At 42.5% G+C, this 14,450-nt stretch overlaps 1 protein-coding gene across 1 annotated transcript in view; it reads right to left on the bottom strand.

The window, feature by feature from the left end:
- The window catches only part of TBC1D9 (TBC1 domain family member 9), a 124,494-nt gene that overhangs the window by 50,134 nt on the left and 59,910 nt on the right, over nt 1–14,450 (bottom strand). Inside the window, exon 3 of the mRNA XM_062199577.1 lies at nt 4,950–5,068. Coding sequence (XP_062055561.1) covers nt 4,950–5,068 — 119 coding nt within the window. The remainder of the gene's footprint in view (nt 1–4,949; nt 5,069–14,450) is intronic.

Genomic DNA, 14,450 nt, shown 5'->3' with positions numbered 1-14,450 from the left:
CAGGAACCATCCCTAGGTCCCTCTCCAGAGTCCAGGATTCACTACACTAACTTCCCAGCTGGCTTCCCATCAAGACTCTGAGCACTGTGTGTGTGGCCGCTTTCCAAAATATAAATCCATTGCATCCACACCAGAAAAACTCCTGTAGGCCATCAGCGACAGAGGAAAGAATGACCACACTGGACCTCATACCATACATCATTTCTCCTCCCACTGTCCAAGCCAACCTTTCCAGGTTTGGCAGAACACATTCCTATGAAGCTAAGCCAACCCTGAATGAAGTCTGAGCTTTCCTATCTCTATCCTCCCTCTTATTCTCTCTCTCTCTCTCAAAGATTTACTTATTTATTTATTTGAAAGGGAGAGAGGGAGAGAGAGAGAGAGAGAGGGAGAGAGAAAGAGAGATCCATCCACTGGTTCACTCCCCCAACAGCCACAATGAATGTGGCTGGGCCAGGATGAAGCCAGGAGCCTGGAACTCCATCCAGGTCTCCCACATGGGTTCAGGGGCCCAAGCACTTGGGCCATTTCCTATTGCTTTCCCAGGTGCATCAGCAGTGAGCCAATCAGAAATGGAGCAGCCAGGACTCGAACTGGCACCCATTTGGGATGCCAGAATTCAAGGGGCGGGCAATGTATCAAGTTAAGCCACTGCCTGTGACACTAGCATCCCATATGAGTACCAGTTCAAGTTTTGGCTGCTTCACTTCTGACCCAGCTCCCTGCTAAGGTGCCTGGAAAAGCAGCAGAAGATGGCCCAAGTACCTGTGCTCCTGCCAACCACATGGGAGACATTGATGGAGTTCCAGGCTCCTGGCTTTGGCCTGCTGCAGTCCCAAGCTGCTGCTGCCATTTGAGGAGTGAAGCAGCTAATGGAAGACCTCTCTCTCCATAACTCTTTCAAATAAATAAATCTTAAATAAAAAAAAATTCAAATACACTGTCAGGAATTCAAATATACTGTCAATATACACCAAGGTCGATTAAAAATGTTTTTTCAACTGAAAATATTAATCTACATTTGGCAATCTATACCAAAGAGAAAAAGCACAACCTACAAGAAGAGTTCTATGAGCAAAATGTTAACTGTGTTGTTGTTGTTGTTGTTGTGTCTGCCCTCCACTAGCCCTGAAGGAAAGCTGACTTCTAGAAAGAGAGGGATGGTGAGTCACTTATGGTGTATTCACTTATGCAAACAATGTCAAAAAATTATGCAACGTACAGTTAAGAACTAGTCAGTGACTAAAAAGCAGAGTACAAAATTATACATACAGTAAGACTGTGGTTATTATAAATATGAATATTAGAAATCCAGAAAGAAATACACAAAATGTGATATATGGTGTTTAGAATATGGTTGTCTCTGTAGTTAATTATTCCATTTATAATTTATAAAAGTTAATTAGATTTCAAAACAAATACGCCTGTTGGTTCCCTTAATTACTGGACAATCTGAGAAGGTTTAAGCCATTCATTTGCACATGAATGGCATTTTTCACACATAATTGCATTAATAGCAATTCCCTCCTTATAATTGGCTTCAGGGGAATTAAATCTGACATTCTTGGTATAATGCAAATAGCAAGAAGAATTGCTATTTGACATAATTGGCGCTTTATTTACATCTTGATTCATTTCTCCTGCCGACTGTCACTTCTAAGCTCTGGGTTCTTCCTACAACTCTTTATTTCTGCCCCTGTCCCAAGGATGACAGCGTGTGAGCAAAGCCTGGCAAGGGGTCTGAGAAGCAGAAGAGGACCTGGCTGAGAGGATGCTCCCAGTCCTTGAGTCTTCCCTCCCCAGCCACCGCTCCCTCTCCCACCCCCCTCGCACAGGCCCACGGTGGGAACCCTCAGACTCTCTTCATTTACGTGAACTCCATGACTTAGAAAAAAAATAAGGATGCAATAAAATCTGGTTTTATCAAGAAAACAGCTCTCCACTTTACAAGAATAGGTTTCATTAGGAAGCTGCCACTCCCGCCTAGGAGACTCATCTCCAAGCTGGCCCTTTCCAGCACCTTCTGGATCCCTTCCTTAGCTTTTTGCCACTCTTCTAGCTTCTTTAGTAGGCATGGAGTAGAAACCAAAAGCATACTCCTGAAGCAATAACAAAATGTTCGTTTCGATGGGTAAGAGAAGGGAGAAAAGTGAGGCTGGTAACATTGCATTGCTTCTGGACTGCTCAATCCTCATCATTTTATTTGATTCAATTATAATACAGCTCTTGGGGTAGGTGTTCATCATTGCCCCAGCAATGATTATGTCACTGCTTGAGATGTCTGGATCTCATAATGCAGTGCCTGGGTTCAAATCCTGGCTCTGCTGCCAAGCCCAGCTTCCTGGTAATGCACACTCTGGGAAGCAGCAGGTGATTGCTCCAGTAGTAGAATCCCTGCTACCCATGTGGGAGACACAAACTGAGCTCCTAGCTCCTGCTTTCCACCTGTCCAGTGTTGGCCATTGCTGATATTTGGGGAGCAAATCAGCGTGGATAGGAGCTATCTCCATCTGTTTCTTCCCCTTCCTTCCTTCCTTCCTTCCTTCCTTCCTTCCTTCTTTCCTTCCTTCCTTTCCTGACTTCTTTATTTATTTATTGGAAAAGCAGAGTTACAGAGAGGCAGAGGCAGAGAGAGAGAGAGACCTTCCATCTGCTGGTTCACTCCCCAAATGGCCACAACAGCCAGAGCTCAGCCGATCTGAAGCCAGGAGTCAGAAACTTCTTCCAGGTCTCCCATGTGGGTGCAGGGGCCCAAACACTTAGGCCATCTTATACTGCTTTCCCAGGCCACAGCAGAAAACTGGATCAGAAGTGGAATAGCCGGGACTCAAACCAGCGCCCATATGGGATGTCGGCACTGTAGGCAGCGGCTTTACTCGTCACACCCACAGTGCTGGCCTCTGTCTGAGTCTCTTTCAAATAAACAATGCTGGGATGGAGAAAGAATCTAAAACTGAAAGCAAAGTGAACTAAGAAGGAGAAGGAGGGTAGGAGATGAGTCTGGGACATCCTGTTCTACCACAAGCAAGGAAATACTCTCAATATACAAACAAACAAGCAAGCACGCACGCACAAGTACAAAGGAAGCGATCCGTAGGACATCTGGGATAGACCAAGTACAAAAACACTAGGTTCAACAAGGAAATAGAAGCAACCCCCAAAACATGGGACTCCATGAGTCTCTGTCATTTAAAAAGAAAACAAGTAAAGAAATGGGGGGAGGGATTTTATTTTCAGTCAGATAATAGTCACTAACTGTATAGGAGACCACTGGAGCTGGAAAATTACTTTATAAAATTGATTTTTTTGGCCGGCGCCGTGGCTCACTAGGCTAATCCTCCGACTGCGGCACCAGCACACCGGGTTCTAGTCCCGGTTGAGGCGCCGGTTCTGTCCCGGTTGCTCCTCTTCCAGGTCAGCTCTCTGCTGTGGCCCGGGAGTGCAGTGGAGGATGGCCCAAGTGCTTGGGCCCTGCACTTGCATGGGAGACCAGGAGGAAGCACCTGGCTCCTGGCTTCGGATCGGCACAGCGCGCTGGCCCTGGTGGCCATTTTGGGGGTGAACCAACGGAAAAGGAAGACCTTTCTCTCTGTCTCTCTCACTGCCTAACTCTGCCTATCAAAAAAAAAAAAAATTGATTTTTTAAGCCGTCCCAACCAAAACTCATCCAAACAAACACATCATCAATGGATGCTAAATCAACAGGGAAATTTAGATAGGAGCAAGAAGATATTTGTGTGGTATTAAGCTGTTTTCCTACAGAAAACTATGTATTATTTGAAAGGATAAAATTAGCAGCTCTGCTGTAGAGAAACTGAGTTAGGGAGGGAGAGAGAGATCTTCCATCTGCTGGTTCACCCCCCAGGCTGAGCTAGTACAAAGCCAGAAGCCAGGTACCAGGAACTTCCTCCAGGCCTCCCACATGGGTGCAGGGGCCCAAGCACGTGGGCCATGCCATCCTCCATCGCCTTCCCAGGCACATTAGCAAGGAGCTGGATTAGAAGTGGAATAGCTGGGACTTCAACTGATGCCCATATGGGATGCTGCCTTTGCAGGTGGTGGCTTTACCAGTTATACCACAACTCTGGCCCCCAGAACTCTATATTTTAAAAACAACAATGTTGGGGGTGGCATCGTGGTATAGTCAGTTAAGCATCTCCTGCAATGCTGACATTCCATATAAGTGCTGGTTCAGGTCCTGGCTGCTCCACTTCCAATCCACCTCCCTACTAATGTGCCAGGGAAGGCAACCGAAGATGGCTCAAGTGCTTGGGCCCCTGCCACACACGTGAGAGACCTGGATGGAATTCCAGATTCCGGGCTTCAGCCCAGTCTAAACCCTGGCTGCTGTGGCTATTTTGGGAGTAAATCAATGGATGGAAGATGTTTCTCTTTCTCTCTCTCTCTCTTGTGCGCACATGTACACACTCTCGCTCTAATACTGCCTTTCAAATAAATAAGTTTTTTTTAAAAACCTTAAAACAAAAACCTTTTACCATTAATGTCATAAAAGACAAGGAAAGGCTGTGGAAAGTTGCAGATTGAGAGAGACTACAGAGATTAAACTAAATGCAATATTAACCTAGACTGCCTCCTACACTCGAGTGAAAAAAAAAGATGCTAAAAAGAGTATACTTGAGCCAATTAACAAAATTGGAAAATGTGCCCAATATTAGAGTCTAGTATTAGTGTTAAATTTAGATACAACACTAAGTATTGCAGTTGGCAACTGCGTGTTATTATTTAACAAAATATCCCTGTTCTTAGTAATTACACTCTGAAAGTACTAAGGAGAAAATTCCTCTCAAACAAGAGTGAACACACAAATGATAAAGAGGGTAAAATGCTCACAACAGGTGGGTCTGAGTAGAGGGTGTACAGGTGTGCTTCCCAGAATTCATATTTTTATACTGTTTCTCTAAACGGCAGGTCTTTTTGGAACCTGCTACCTGTATCTTTCCTCTCACGAACGTGGTGATATCGTTCTCATTTTCAAAGATGGAGAGGGTCTGGAGTAGGTTCTGTTCAAGCCATTCCCAGTGTTCAGTGATCTCCTTCCTGGAACCACCTGTAAATGCAAACAGGATAAAAAAAGTCAACTTTCATGCCAAAGATATTTTTTAAAAATCAGGCTCATTTCTTCAAGACTGGACGCCATCAAAGGAGAGACACTCATTCCAAAAGCTTCTGCCTTAAATGTGTTCTCTCCTCAAGAGGCAAAACCCACTGGACATTAAAAAATGTGGACACCTAAGGGTGAGAATTGTGTTACCATCAAGTCAGATCAGGTGAGTTCAAAAACGTTCTGGACACTGTTTCAGCTTAGAAGGCAGTGGCATTTCCCACGCTGGCTGTTCTGGACCGAGAGGTTGGCATGTCCCGCCTCTCTTCTCCCTTCCAGAACTTGCACTCCACAGAGTAATGTAGATCATGTTACACTACCAACGTTTAGTTGTTAAGTTGCAACAGAGCTGCGGTGTGCCACTGGAGAGCTGATGAAACCACCCCCTGTAATGGCCAAAGAAATCACCCTCCCTCGCTTCAATTATGAATGAGACGTGAAAATGGACCGTGGCGAGGGAGAGGCAGCCTGGCTTTCACTAGCACAGAAGCCTTGAAATGCAATGGGATGAGGTCATCCTCACTGCCTCCAACGTTTTATCAGTAATGAGAAGCGTAAGTCACCGCACCTGGCAACCCCCAGATTTAAACAATCCCAGCCTTGTAGCAGAGACCAGTGTCACAATTGCAAGGCAAAATAACAGGGCTGCTGGCAGGATGTGGTTCTAAAGACACCAGCACAAATACCCCTTAAGATTGTTAATGATCTTGCAGAAAAAGAGCTTTGATAAATCTGGGCCTATATCATATATATATATATATATATATATATATATATATATATATCATAGACACTACTCATTGCTTAGCCAAAGAATGATTTTTGTGACTCCACTGATTCACCCTTCAACCATCTCCTTAGATCTCTAGGTCATCTTTTAATTGATTTCCTAAAAACGTCTTTTTCTCTCTGTTCTTTGTCACCAGTAATTCGAGCTATCTCAGCATCTCACTTCGATTCCTGACAGAGAGAAAGGAGACAGACACTGTACCTGCAGCCACACCAACAGCTGAGGCAGCAGAGCTAAAGGTGCTCACGGAAGGAAGAGAACTTGAGGGGCTTCAGATCCACTGGCTGAGGAAGGGCAAAACCCAACCCAAGCTCACTTTCTTTCAACACCAAAACTGCCTACAAGGGATGCTTATGTGGAGCCTAAAAGGCAGATTTCTTACTGGAGAGCAGCCCTGTGAACACACTCAGGGACAGATGGTGCCTCTTCATGGGCATTCTTCATCGCTCACTGATTCAGAGCCATGGTCAAGCCCACAGAAAGGCCACCGGAGACTCTGGATTATAATGTCCGGCAAGACCTGGAACTCAGGGCACTGGGGTCCCCCTGACCTTCTGCCACGAGCAAGTTGGGTAACTTTAGACAGTCTGCTTTACTTCTGATTAAATTATTCTTAATTATTTTTTTGGAAGAATGGCAGAGAGTGAGAAAGAGAGCACTTCCCAGATGCCCTAATGGCCACAGGGCCAAACCCAGGAGCTGGGAATTCAAGCCAGGACTCCTGTGTGGCTGGCAGGAACCCAAGTCCTTGAGCCATCCCCACTGTCTAACAGGGTGCACGTTAACAGGGAGCTAGAATCAGAAACAGAGCCAGGACTTGAACCCAGGCGCTCTGCTGTGGGGCCTTGGCATCCTAAACAGTGTCTTAAAACCCTAGGCCGAATGCCTACTCCTGACTCAAATTCTTTTCTTGCAAAATGGAAACAAAGCCAAACCAACAATAACGAAAAAACCTCACTCATCGCAGATCACTTGGAAAATCACGAGGGATAATGTATACAAATATATTTTTGAAAAGCAAAGCATAATTACTCTTTCAAATATTTAGGAAATGAGTCACTTTGGGGGAGATGGCCAGAGAGCTTTAAAAATATTTTAATCTTAAAAATTTTCAGCACTAATTGGAACATTTTCTAAAAAAGCCAGAGTCCTTCCTTGTCTGTAAACAGGTCAGCACCATCACTAGCTGTGAGATGCTGCGGATCCAGACAGTCACTGCCAGCCGTGTGCCCTCCACCCTGCTGCTCCACCTGTGCTTGTTGGCACCGTCAGATGTACTGCACCTTAGGACAGGGGCACTCCTGGGGACCACAGGACGAGTAAGCCTCTGCACAAGCAGCCGGCATAATTCTCAGCCTCTGATTTTCTTTCCCATCTGCCTCTACTAATGCTCATCACAAATGTGCTTCCCAGAGCTAAATCTTGACTCAGCCAGGGGGGTCTGGCTCTTGACTGTGTTTCATCATTCTCTGCCCTTTGCCAGGTCGTTACACCTGGTAGTTTGCGTTTACATTTTCTGTTACTCTGGTCCTAGAATCCATCACTATAGCTGGACTGTCAGGTGCAGACAAACCCATCAATACGACATAAGGCGGAACTGTTCCTTTGGCTTTGCATATGCTGCCTTCAAGCCTTCCATACACACACATTAACATAAGTGCATCACACCAAGAGTAGACACGGTGTATGCATGCATGCATTGATTGAACAAGCATTCACTCACACCACCAACCTTCGCTGGCAATACAGAAAATGTCTTCCCTACCCCAGCTTAAACTGTAGCTCCCAGGTATTCTTATATTGAAGTTCAAGTTCAAGCCCATTACTGCCTTTGTTTCCCTACTTTTTTTTTTTTTTACAGGCAGAGTGGACAGTGAGAGAGAGAGACAGAGAGGAAGGTCTTCCTTTTTTTCCGTTGGTTCACCCCCCAATGGCCTCTGCGGCCGGCGCGCTATGGCTGGCACACCACGCTGATCCGAAGCCAGGAGCCAGGTGCTTCTCCTGGTCTCCCATGCGGGTGCAGAGCCCAAGCACTTGGGCCATCCTCCACTGCACTCCTGGGCCACAGCAGAGAGCTGGACTGGAAGAGGAGTGACCGGGACAGAATCCGGCGCTCCGACCGGGACTAGAACCTGGTGTGCCAGCGCCGCAGGCGGAAGATTAGCCTATTGAGTTGTGGCACTGGCCTGTTTCCCTACCCATTGCCGTCTTTGCTGCCCCAGGCCCTCCTGTTCTCCCCTTGACTGTTGTCCACCCTTCCCATAATCCGCATTGCCCATCACCACCCACCACCATGTTCATCACGGGCTCTTTATGACTTGCTGCTGGGGATTACACACACATTTATTTACTTTTACCACCTCTCCTGCTACTGCTTGTACTGTTTCCCTCACTCTGTTCAGTGTTGGCCTTTTACCGTCATCATCAGTCACTACGTGCTCCCATGTACAGGAGAAACACCAGGACTGCAACCCCACTATCGTCAGGTCTCCTGGAAGAGCCCTCCACCTGCTTCTGCACTACCAAAGGTTCTGGAGGTCTCTTCTAGCTACATCTATATGTCAGATTAATAGTCCAAGAATCTCACAAGACTGGAATTCAGAAAAGAATAAACTTTGGTATTATATATATATACACGTGTATATATATATATGTATGTATATATATATGTGTGTGTGTGTATACAGGTAAAATCATTACCATTATATACTATTTCAGAAAAGGAGCAAAGGACCAGTGCCATTAGCCAATGGAAGCTTCAGATATAGAGCTATGGATTCCTATTAAACCCCAGAACTTACTATCCAGGGAAATAATGTAGAAGTAATTTTTCCACTGCCCTTTATCCACAGATGCACCATCTTCTCTGAACACTTCCCTAAATGCACAGTGAATCACTGAGGACAGCTCTTCTGGCTCCAGACTCTGCAGACTAAAAGTACCAGGAGACCCAAGGGGCAGAACTGGACCCATTCCCATGACAGACAAGATTAATTCTAAAGATGCCAATACGATCTAATGTATTTCTGGAAGGATGTGGCCATGTATGCCCACTCATCACCCCAAAACAAGCAAAAGGCCCAAGTGACCCCGAGAGATAACAGAGCAAGCACCTGTCACTTTTCACAGACTACTCTCTGGGACTGAGCAAGGAAACACGTTTGGATTCTGCATGTTCCTTATAAATGGAGCTCTCCTTTCTCAAGTAAATGAGTACAAGTGATGCAGTAATTGAGGTCTTGGAACTTTGTGTGTTGTTGTTTAAAGTGAAACAAACTGAAACTTCTGTTTTGATTCTGAAAAGGCACTTGTCTATCCACTCAGTGGTCTGAGCAACACTTGATAGACTGACTACATAGACAGTCATTCCTGAAAAGTAAGACTCTGTCCATCAGAGTGTTTGCCAGACTACTGCCTGCAGGCTCCATGCATGTGAAAGGCCTTCAGAAAGTTCGGGGCAAACGTGCATGATGAAAACTATCCATGGATTTAAAAAAATTCCATGTCAAAATAAACTTCTAATTCCATTTCTCCATGAATTTTCTGAAGTATTCTTGTATGTTTAGTCAAATTTTAAATGCTATCTATGTAAATGGATGTGTTAAATGAAAACCGTATCTAATTTTTCAGCTACTTTGGAATGTATCTTAAAGCACATGAAGTTTACTTGGAATAAATAGAAAAAAAAAGCATTAAAATAGATTGGACCTCTGAGGATTAAGAAAAGAGGTCTAGGGCCGGCGCCGCGGCTCAACAGGCTAATCCTCCACCTTGCGGCACTGGCACACCGGGTTCTAGTCCCAGTAAGGGTGCCGGATTCTGTCCCGGTTGCCCCTTTTCCAGGCCAGCTCTCTGCTATGACCAGGGAGTGCAGTGGAGGATGGCCCAAGTGTTTGGGCCCTGCACCCCATGGGAGACCAGGAGAAGCACCTGGCTCCTGCCTTCGGATCAGCGCGGTACGCCGGCCACGGCGGCCATTGGAGGGTGAACCAACGGCAAAGGAAGACCTTTCTCTCTGTCTCTCTTTCTCACTGTCCACTCTGCCTGTCAAAAAAATAAAATAAAAAGAATTTTAAAAAAAAGAAAAAAAAGAAAAGAGGTCTAAAGCCTCAGTGATGGGAATTTACAGAGTATTTCTCTTGTAACACATGATTAATAGTAAATTTTGGTTCTGAGACTGTAGTTCGGACTTAAAAAAACATGAATTTTGGAATAACTAAGAAGGGAAATTCTTGCTCATCACGAGTGGGTATGTGCCTATATCCGGATAAGTTTGTACACACATGCAACAGTAGAAACCATTTGTGACACAGTAGCAAACAAAACAAAACAAATACTCACTAAACCTCCTAGGGATTAAATAGTAATCAATCTACTATTTTGATTCCAGAACAGACTGTTTGCATTTTGGAGCTGATCCAGTCACCAAATGAATTGCACTGAGGCTACTCAAATAAGTAGCCTCAAAGGAAGGAAGACATCATCTATGTTATGGTCTTATTCAAATACAACCAGAGCTACAAACATAATAATTTGAGTTAAAATATCAAATGGAGGCAAAAGTAATATCTAATACAAGGGAGTAACACTAACTTGCCCTCACATTCACAAAGCCATCATCTCTACACTCAGAAAAATTACAAACTTGGATTTGGAAAGGGCAAACCCCATAACCCAAAAACTAGGTGGTGACTTAAAGCATTTTTAGAAACAAAAGGAAAATGTGCTTTCTCAAAATCCACATCCAATTAGAGCTACAATTATAAACAGATTAAATATGATAAGAATAATGTTTACTATTACTTGTGCCTACGAAAACCAGGCACCACAATTGACACATTGAGATTAAACTCACTGCAAACCTGTACTTCAGTACACATACAACTTCTTTTATTTAAAATAAATTAATTTACACATGCCCATTATGGGGCAAGTATGATAATTCAAAACATATATACATGTATAAGGATCAGAGTAATTAGCATTTCTATCTCCTTTTCTTGCTATATTTATTTATTTGAGAGGTAGAGTTACAGAGAGAGTGAGAGAGAGACAGAGAGAGAGGTCTTCCATCCACTGGTTCACTACCCAAATGGCCACAATGGCCGGAGTTGGGCTGAGCTGAAGCCAGGTTCCAGGAGCTTCTTCCAGGTCTCCCACTTGGGTGCTGGAGCCCACACACTTGAAACAACCACTGCTTTCCCAGGCCATAGCAGGGAGCTGGATCAGAAGTGGAGCAGCCAGGACTCGAACTGGCACACATATGAGATGCTGGCACCACAAGCAGGGGTTCAACCTACTACGCCACAGCGCTGGCCCCTCTTCTGGTTATTTTGAATTGATACATTGCCCCACTATGCTATACAACAGAAGAACTAATTCCTCCAGTAGTGTGTAAGGGTTCCCTTCTCCCCATATCGTCTGCAGCACTTGTTATTTTTTGGTAACAGCCATTCTGACTGGAGTGAGATGTCATATTGTGATTCTGATTTGCATTTCCCAGATTGCTAGTGATGTGGAGCATTTTTTCCATTCTGTGGACCATTTGTAGTTCTTCTTTTAAGAAATGTCTATTGAAATCATTTGCTCATTTTTAAATTGGATTACATGATTTTTGATATTGAGTTTTCTGAGTTACTTATATTTTCTAGCTATTAATCCCATGTAAGATGAATAGTTTGAAAATGCTGGCCCATTCTGTAGGTTGTCTGGTAACACTGTTGATGGTTCTCTTTGTTCTGCAGAGCACTGTACTTGGATAGAATTCCACTTGCCTATTTTTTGCTATTGCTGCCTAAGCTTTGGAGATCTTATCCAGAAACCAACCATGGGAGTTTCATGTGTTACAGTTAAGTCTTCGCTTCATTTTGAGTTGATTTTTCTGTATGAGGAAAGATGGAGGTGGTGGTCACTTTCGTTCTTTTGCATATGGAGATCCAGTTTTCCCAGCACCCTTTATTGAAAAGGTTGTCCCTTCTTCAAGGTATGCTTTGGGCACATTTGTGAGGGTATCAGTTGGCTCTAGACGAGAGAATCTATTTCTGGGATCTACTCCATTCATAATCTATATGTCAGTTTTTATGCCAGTACTATGCTATCCTGGTTATAATCAGCCCTTGTAGAATGAATGTCACTCTTGAGATCAGGTATTGTGATGACTCCGCCTTTGTTCTTTTTCCTCAAAATTGCTTCAGCTGTTTGTGGTTCATATGAATTTCAGGATCTTTTTTATATAGTTCTGTGGTATTTTGATGGGGATTACACTGAATCTATAAATCACTTTGAGTAGGATGGACATATGAACTATTAATTTTTCCAATCCATTAACATGGTGTGTCTTTACCTTTTATGTGTCTTCTTCAGTTTCTCTCCTCAGTGTTTTATATTTTTAGTGAATGGGTCTTTTCCTTTCTTGGTTTCATTGATTCTTAGAGATTTTATTCTTTTTTGTAGTTCCTGCAAATGTGATTTGTTTCTAATTTGTTATTGGTCTACAAGAATCCCAAAGATTGTTGCAGGCTGACTTTGTAACATGCAACTTACTAAATTTGAAAGTTTGATAAACTTGTCAGTTTTAATCGCCTTTTTATAGAGTCTATAGGATTTTCTCAATAAAGAACCATGACAACTGCAAAAAGGGGTAATTTGACTTCTTCCCTTCCTATTTGCATGCCTTTGTTTTTTCTTTCTCTTGCCTTATTTCTCTAGCTAATACTTTGAGTAAGATTGGTTTGTAAAAGGACATTCCTGTCTTATTCAAGATCCCAGAGGAAACATTTTCAATTGTTCTCCATTTGGAGTAATGTTGACTGTGGGTGTGTCATATATAGCCTTTATTATATTGAGATATGTTGCTTCTATCCTAATTTATTGAGAGTTTTTATTATGAAGCGATATTGAATTTTATCAAATACCATGTCTGTATCTATTTAAATGAGCACATGGTATTTGTTCTTCATTCTGTTGATGTGATATATTACAACTATTGATTTGTACATGCTGAACCATTCTCACATCCCTGGGGTGAATCCTAACTGATCATGTGAATAATCATTTTTGACATGATATTAGATTCAGTTCTCAGTTTGCTAGTATTCTGTTGAGGATTTTTGTAACTATATTCATCAAAAATATTTGTCATTAGTTTTTTTATTGTATATTTTTCTGGTTTTGGAATCAAGATAAAACTGATTTTATAGAAGGAGATTGGCAGAGTTTATCAATTTTTGAGATTAGTTTGAGGAAAGTTCAAATTACTTCCTCTTTAAATATTTTGTAGAATTCAGTAGTGACCCCATCAGATCCTGAGCTTCTTTCTTTTGGGGAAATCTCTTGCTGCTGATTCAATCATTGCTTGTTGTTTGATTCAGGCTTTCAGTGTCTTCATGGTTCAGTTTTGGTGAGTTAGATGTATCCAGAAATGTATCCATTTCATCTAGGTTTTCCAGCTTGGTGGCATACAGTTGTTTATAACAGTCACAGTGATCCTCTTATATCAGTTCTAAAATTTCTTTTCCCATTTCTGATTTTACTTGGATCCTCTCTCTTCTTCCTTAGTCATTCTTGCCAAAGGTCTGTTGATTTTGTTTATCTTTTCCAAAAAACCAACTCCTTATTTTGTATTTTTTCAAGTTGCTATTTCCTTTCTTTTCTTCTTTCTTTCTATTAAGTTTGGGCTTTGTCCTTCCTTTTCTAGATCCTTAGGGGATTGTTTGTTTGAAATCTTCAGATTTTTTTTATGTCATTTATTGCTATAAACTTCCCTCTTAATCCTGCTTCTCCTGTGTCCCACAGGCTTTGATATTTTTCATTTTCATTTGTTTCAAAGATCTTCTTGGTTTCTCTTTCAGTTTACACAATGACCAACTGGTTATTCAAGATATGTTACTCATTTTCCTTATATCATTTATTTTCTATTGTTCTTATTGATTTCTAGCTTTATTATATTACAGTCATACAGCATACATGATATTATTTCAGTTTTAAAAAATTTGCTGAGACTTGATTTCTAGCCTGACATATGACCTATCCTGGAGAGTGTTGCATAGGAAGTTGCTGAATTAAACATTCAGTAAATATTAGGTTCTGTTGGTCAATGGTGTAGTCCAACTACTTTAAATTATCTGCTGATTTTCTGTCTGGATAATCTATCTATTAATGAAAATAGGGCACTGATGTCCCCAACTAGTATGTGTTGGAGTATATCTTTCTCTTTGGCTCTAATAATATTTGCTTTATATATTGGGTTGGTATGATATTGGATGCATACATATTTACAATTTTTATGTCTTATTGTGGAACTGCTCTTTTTCAGATTTACTTATTTATTTGAGATGCAGAATTACAGACACAGAGGAAGACTCACACACAGAGGGAGATACAGAGAGAGTGAGAGAGAGATCGATCTTCCATCTGTTGGTTCTCTCACCAAATAGCTGTAATGGCTGGAACTGGGCCAGACAGAAGCCAGGAGCCAGGAGTTTCTTCTGCATCTCCCATGCGAGTGCAGGGGCCCAAGTACATGGGCCATCTTCCACT

This window comes from Lepus europaeus, chromosome 8, assembly GCF_033115175.1.
Source record: "Lepus europaeus isolate LE1 chromosome 8, mLepTim1.pri, whole genome shotgun sequence".
NCBI lineage: Eukaryota > Metazoa > Chordata > Mammalia > Lagomorpha > Leporidae > Lepus > Lepus europaeus.
Note: the sequence above shows the minus strand (reverse complement) of the source record. Positions and strands in the feature narration are given on the sequence as shown.